Raw genomic sequence first — 7,289 nt, 5'->3', positions numbered from 1 at the left:
GTTTCTCCTATGGATTTTTTCCTCAAAAGGATTCTCTACATGAATCTATGTCATTTTTGCATCAGAGATTTTGGAGAGGATAGTCTAATTCTTGTTCTTCATGTTGATGATGGTTTATACATTGAGAATAGTTCCTTTTTGATTTCCAGATTTAGAGCAATTATCAATTCAAAATTTGAAGTGATTAATTTATTATATGCATTGAAAATAATCCCTCTTTTATTTCTAAATTTAGAGTAATTGTGACTTCAAAATATGAAATGTTCAATATATTATGACATGTTCATTGTTTATTGTTTATAAAATTTAGTTACATATTAATGGTATAATTTTGTGAGAAGAAAAATATGTTTCATATCTACTTTATAGGTCTCATATGCAAGATTGCAATCACATTGAGTTCACTTGTCCACTTTTTATGATGTTTCTTTTGTGACTCTCACTCTCTCTCAGAAGTTAGATGGACATATTTGCTATTTGACCACTTATCTACTAGATATCACAATTGTTACAAGCCTATTATCTAGGTTCATATTAGAGCATAAGGAGACACATTTGGGTGATGCTAAAAGAATTCTAAGCTATCTTTGGGAAAAATTGCATTATGGTATTTATTAGCATCTTAGAGAGAGTAAGTAGATATATAAAATGTTGATTTTGATTGGGTGAGCTCTATAAATTATCATAGTCTTCTTCTATTTATACATTTAGTCTTAATTTTATGGTCATTTCTTTGGCATCCAAGTAAGAACACATAATATCTATTTCTACTATAGAGGTTGAAAGCAAAGTTTCTGCTTCTTGAACTTGTCAAGATATTTGCAGGTTGTGGAGAGTGTTATCAAACCTATATCATCTTCAAGATGCTTCTGTAGTGTTATATTAAGGAAAAATAGAGTGTTATTGTTTGGAAAATAATATATATACACTAGTCCATAGATATTTCATTGTAACCTTGAGGAATATTATATAATGCATTGTTCCCTAAGAGATATAAATAAATAAGATATATCTATTCACTAGAATATAAGATATATAAGGAAAGCATAGAAATATGTAGTTGAAAGGAGATATAAGTAATGTACTTGAATCTAATATATGAATACAAATAGTTTTTTATTCTAGTCCAATCGAAGCATGTGATCCTTTATTCTAAATTTTATTTAAGATAGGATTCAAAACATCTATCCTAATTGCCTCAATAGGACTAAGTTTGAAGTAGTAGACTACAACTAAAAATGTCCTTTTGGAATAGAACTTCATAAGATATCCCTTAGTTTTCTTGCTAACATTGGTTTCGTTTGGGACCTTGGTTAAATTCTATTGGGGTTCCACTTGAACAATTTTTAAATTTAAAAAAAAATGATTACTAATCAAGAAGGGAATCATAAATGATAAGGTATGTTTGACAGGTCAAACTTTGTCTTATTGATATCTAGTCGATGAGAGTGGATTAGGCACCGAGTGGATATGAAATGTCCCTTTTCTGATTTTACATGATATTTCAAGCCTCAAATCAGATTTTTAAAACCAAACAACCAATATTACAAAGATCCACCAATTTCTCAAATAGACCCAAATCGGGTATGTCCGAAATAGTGCCAAAAAACTTCACAACTTCTCAAATTATTAATAAATCTGAAAATGGACATTTTTACAAAAATTTCAGGAGCATAACGGCCTACAAAATGACATTTCCAGATCTGTATAGCCTTTACACAAGAGCTCACAAATGTAGGACAAAAACTATGTTCATCGGGCTCCCGAAATTAACACAAAAATACTCGGAAACACCACAAAAACACTAATAAACTATCTCAGAAGTTTAATCATGTCCCAATACATATATTCAGCTCTATTTTAACATCTTAAAGTCTGAAATACAGTAGCAACCCAAACTGATATGAAATACTCAACTAAAAACACCAAACTCATACCAAAAAACAACCCCGAAAACTCACAAATTTGCACTATTCAGCACAAAGGCAAACTCTGTATGAGCATGCACATGGAATGGCTTCAAACTCCCATCCTTAGCCTTCCTGAAAACCTGCAAACTCCCGTTCTTGGGTCTCCTTCTCCACAGGTTTGACAGCCTCTGAAGAACAACAAAGAAAATGAGCAAAAATCAAGTTCTGGAATGAGCCCAAAATGCCTCCAAACTCCTTAAAAGAGGGCATAACCCTAACTCACGTCCAAGAGGGGTTAATAAAATATAATTTAATAATATTTTTTATTTATTAGTCCATTGGTTTCCAAAGATTAGCCCCTTTTGCCGAAACTTCACCCTTTTGGAGCCTGCTTGCCTTAGCAAAGTTTATTATTTTTAACTATTTTGAAAAGGGGACATGACAGGATATGAATCAAACTAAGGGAAAAGGTTTGAAGAGAGATATCAAAATATGTGACCATTAGAATAATCACCATGGGATACAACATAAGTGTAATTGAATATTAAATCTTAAACACTCATGACTAAAGGTGACAAAAATAGTTAATAATAGATTAAATCAACGAAAATATAAAGAATGACCAACTCTAATAGAGAAGAAAGAGGACAAAGATGGTTGATGTAAAGAGAAGAGAGATGTAGGAGAAGAATGGAAGTGACCACTAGATCAAGTTTGAAGCACACAATTATGAGTGTGGTAAGTGCATTGAGGTGGGTGTAGCCAAGAAAAAAGGGAAAAGGAAGCGAGAACAAGAAGGAAAGAGCACTAGAAAATGTAAGCCTGTTATCAAAAAGAATTGAGAGGTTATCAAGAAAATTCAACAAGATAATGGATAGAGGCTCCTACCCTACATGAGCCTCCCACAAACCCTAAATCAAAGTTGGATTTAGTGAACATAAAATTACTTGATGATAGGCTTAGAGAGTTCTTGAAGACCCCATATACAATTCTATTCTAGAATGATGATTATTTAGAGAAAATGATTAATAGTAGTATAAGTAAATTAAAGAGCTAGAAATTAAGGAGAAAGAAATTAAATTGAACTCAGGTGAAGAGACACGATTGTTAACTAATCAAATTTCACTACCAACAAAAGAACAAAAAGAGGTTATGAAGAGTTGTGGCCCCTAAACTTGAGCCCATCCCCAACTAGATTAAAAAGTAGGAGAATTGTGTCACAAAAAATACCAAAACAAGAACAAAGGGAAGGAAATAGAGAGTAAGAAACTTCTTAGAATGAGATATTGGGAGAAGAATATTTTGACATAAAATTGGAAAGAGATGAAGGTAGAGAAACAGAGCCTCAAAGCAACATTAAAAAGAAAAGAGAAAACTAATAAATCAATCAATATCCAAACCTAAGACAACAAAAGATCTCAGAAAGAATTGATAGATTATAGAAACAACAATCATCCTTATAATTGAAACTCACTCAGCTAAACTAAAGTGAACATGTTCAAAGAAGCAAGAGAGGTCTTTCAAAAGACAACTATACCCTCCAATCTTTGGTCAAGGGTGTTTATGGTAGTCAAAATGTTTTGGGGGTTGTACTTTTAGGCTGCATAGTTGCTACTGGGTTTTGATCCCTCCAAACCCTATTTTATACTATTGTTTGGTCATACTTACGCTAACGAGTACCATCTAGATGAAAAATTGTGTCGTGATAGATGATCTGCAGATCATCAATGATATGATAAAATTTATTAAAATTTGATACCATTTACCAATTTTCCGTAAACTTTAAGAGATCTCTAGATCAGAAGCATGATTTTACATTATAGTTACTTTTATGAAGGGTATGGACGCTGTTCTTAGTATAACATTTCAAGGCCCACTCTACATGATAGAAAACCAGAATAGTTTACATTTGTCCAGAGTAAGAAATTCTGTTCGTCGGTTCCAATACCACGATGCAGTGTATGGGTCCTGCTTGCACGGTAAAGACGATACGACTCTGTTTGATGCAACTACATTACCCTGACAGTGTTTTTTTGTTTGCATAGATTGGCACCACGGAATTTTATTGTTTCAATGTACAAGTGGATCTACCATCACTTCCATCTTAAAACTCTAAAATATAATTTGATTAGACTACAATTCAATAAAGAATTCCTCTACATATCCATCGAAACAGATTTAATGGGCATATTACTTATCGTGATAAGTTTTGAATGAAAGTTCAAGATATGTATGGCGTATTATTACATCCAGATCTAATGGCCATATTACTTATCATGAGAAGTTTTGAATGAAAGTTCAAGACATCCAAATCTTTCAAAAGAGCAATCCAATCAATCAAAACTCAGGAACTAGGATGCCCGCAATAACCAATTGCATTGAATAAATAACAAACTCTACTTTAATCCGATCCCATCTTATGCAATCTAATCATGAATAAAATAACTATTTGAGACTGATCACAACCTATTTTCTACGGTTGGGATTCTGATGCTGGATCAAAGTACAATCCCAACAAATGGAAACTTCTTTTCCCTGGGAAAAGAGGATCTCCAGGGAGCCATTTCCACATTTTGTCACAAAAATTGAAAACAAGTGGACAAGGTCTCAGATGTGTAGAGATGCACAACCAGTCCCCAACTGAAGAACAGAGTAATGGTGTATATGGAGCCAGAGGAGCTGTAAACTCCAAAAGAATGGATGAGGGCATCTCTTGAAATCCAGCCCATGTGATAAGATTAGTTGTAACATCAGAATTGGAACTATCTAATTGCCAAATCTTGATTTTATGAGTATGATTCTTCTCTACAAGCCTTCCAATCAGGAATACCTTGCCTTTGTACTGAACAAGGGAGGGAGTTGCAATGGAAGAGGGCATAACTGCCCCAAGCTCAGCCCAAACACCACTCTGAAGGTCAAATGTCACAACCTCATATGGCATCTCTGTGATGCAGTAAAAGAGGCCATTGCACCAAACTCCTGGATCAGACCTAAACTTTGCATGGGGCAATGGGTTACTCCCCATTCTCCACTCACCATTCCTTGAATCATAAATCTCAGTATAAAGCCTGTATACTCTAGTAGAGTTTACCACTGTAGACATGATGCTCTGATCTTCTCCTGCTACCATGATTTTATAGGAGAGACAGCCCTCCTCCTGGTGTAGTGTTATGCTTGTCTTGTGTATGAGCTGAACCTTGGACATGGGAGGAAGTTGCTTTAATGCCCTTTTCATTGGATTGCACACTGATAAGGCCCTGCAGTCCACGACCAGGTTTCCCAGGCACAAAATGTTGCCTGCCGCAGCAACAACGGATGAACAAGGGATTGCAGGGTTTGGTATCATATGCCACTGCTTCATTTCAAAGTCGAAAGCACATGAGAATTTCCCCATTGTGCAGAGGAAAAACCATGGCTGTTTCACATGTTCAATCTGGTATCTTCTACTGAAATATGTCTCTGATTGAAGCAGATATTTCCATCTTGAGCAGACGCTTTTGAACTTCCCTTTGCTGGCCACTGGCAGCCATAGTAAAACCCTCTCTATCACTTCTTCTGGAAGCTGACTCCATAAGCTTTCCAGCTCTGTTTGTGTTTGGCACAATGACATCAACTGGTTCTCAAAACTACATAGTGGGTTAGTCTTAGCATGGGATTCTGACTTAGGCTTTACCTTATCTGACTGCATTTTGAGCTCAAAACACAAAATTGGTATCAGACTTAACTTGAACCTCAGGATTCATGACAAGGTCTTAACCGTCTTCTGTGTACTATAAGTTGACTGGTTTGTATCAGATACTGACAGGTTGGTCTTTTGAAGCAATAGCAACCCCACTCTATCAGAACCTTGGTTAATCTTATTCTTGGACATCTGCAATTCTATTGAGAATGCCTCCAAACTTGGTTAAAATGGTCCTACCGTCTAATCTTGTTCAAGTGGCTCTGCAAATATCCATGTTATTCAAATGCATTTGAATATCGGGGTTTCCTTATTCGTGTACCTCTACAGTCCCCTCATTACAGCTTGAATTTTTGGTCACTTTTTGACTACCTATATCTTTCCTATTGCCCCTCACTATCCTAGTCACACTTCAATCAAATAACTGAGACAATTATAGACTTCTTGACCAAGATCTACAACAGAAGAGAACTCTGAAAATTGTTACAAATGCCATGAAAACTCATTCATTCAACAGCAATCACTATACCCACTTCTTAAAAATGCGAAAACCTACAATCATGATTACTTATATGTACTCAACTTTGGTCCTACTGCTGATTCTTTCAGAATATGCTTAAGCCAGGACAGACTGAAATTATCAAGTCTATTTCCCAACCTATACTAATAATATTATTTTGTAGAATGAAAAAAGCCTGCCACATGGAAGAATTCAAGATTATTCCTGCACATTAAGCAAATTAGTATTGCATACCCAATTACAAACCGCCCACCACTCCCCAGTGGAAGAAGCAAGTGCCAATCAAATTCTTCTAGGTAGAATGGATTTTATACAATGAATCCAAAACACTGCAAAATAGATTCAAACACCAGTGCAATTCTTTTAGGTAGAGGAATGGAATTTAAACTGAATCGAAAACACTAAAAAATAGATTCATACACCAATCCAATTCTTTTAGGTAGAGGAATGGATTTTAAAATGAATCCAAAACACTACAGAATAGATTCATACACCAGTCCAATTCTTTTAAGTAGAGAAATGGATTTTAAAATGAATCGAAAGCACTACAGAATAGATTCAAACACCAAAGTTCTGAGGATGTTTGTCTTCATTCAAGTGAAGCTTAATCATGAAACAAGCCCAAAAAATGAATGGTTCAACTTGGATTCAAACACCACAACTCTCAACTAAGATTTATTGAAACCACATAGGCAGAGTAGGGCACCCAAATATGAGCACAATGTGGCTGGCTGTAAAATGAATTAAAACCAGCTGAAGAGAGTAAGACAGCCATGACTTTAGCCTGAGTTGATTGGAGCAAACATCTCATTTAAATAAGAAAAATGCCACAATTGCTAACTATGGACAGGACTGGGTGTAATAAAATAGGAAAACTAATTATGAGCTCCTGGTTTGATAAAACATCCCCACTACCCCTACAAAAAACTATATTCATAACAAGAATATGGTTTCATCAGGTAATTAATACTAAAAAGTGTTTAGAAAACTACGTTTTTTATCTTGTGCCAAAAAAGAAAGGCAAGTGGATGTCAATTATTGGCTTATGTTGCACATGCATAGTACGTTCAATGTTTAAGAGGGTATCACTGCATTGCACTATATGCACATGGCTTTTGCTTAATAAGGATGAACTTCTGCGAGGGATTTTTATTAAAGAAAAATAAATGGCCCATCTCTG

The 7,289-nt window shown here is 35.1% G+C and overlaps 1 protein-coding gene across 1 annotated transcript; it reads right to left on the bottom strand.

Annotated features, from left to right (window-relative positions):
• Positions 1 to 4,329: 4,329 nt before the first annotated feature.
• Positions 4,330 to 6,519, bottom strand: LOC149540168 (F-box/kelch-repeat protein At5g15710-like). The gene has a single exon (XM_089799492.1). It carries the CDS (start codon positions 5,596 to 5,598, stop codon positions 4,384 to 4,386), a length of 1,215 nt encoding a protein of 404 aa, XP_089655618.1. The 5' UTR covers positions 5,599 to 6,519; the 3' UTR covers positions 4,330 to 4,383.
• Positions 6,520 to 7,289: the final 770 nt, after the last annotated feature.

This window comes from Cupressus sempervirens, chromosome 9 (genome assembly GCF_028749045.1).
Source record: "Cupressus sempervirens isolate cs-2001-9-10 chromosome 9, ASM2874904v1, whole genome shotgun sequence".
In the NCBI taxonomy this organism is placed as follows: Eukaryota; Viridiplantae; Streptophyta; class Pinopsida; order Cupressales; family Cupressaceae; genus Cupressus; species Cupressus sempervirens.
The sequence above is the reverse complement of the archived record's forward strand: the minus strand, read 5'-3'. Positions and strand labels throughout refer to the sequence as shown.

Excerpts from the sequence above, each read along its gene's own strand:
- LOC149540168 (XM_089799492.1), bottom strand. The coding sequence starts at position 5,598 with ATGCAGTCAGATAAGGTAAAGCCTAAGTCAGAATCCCATGCTAAGACT.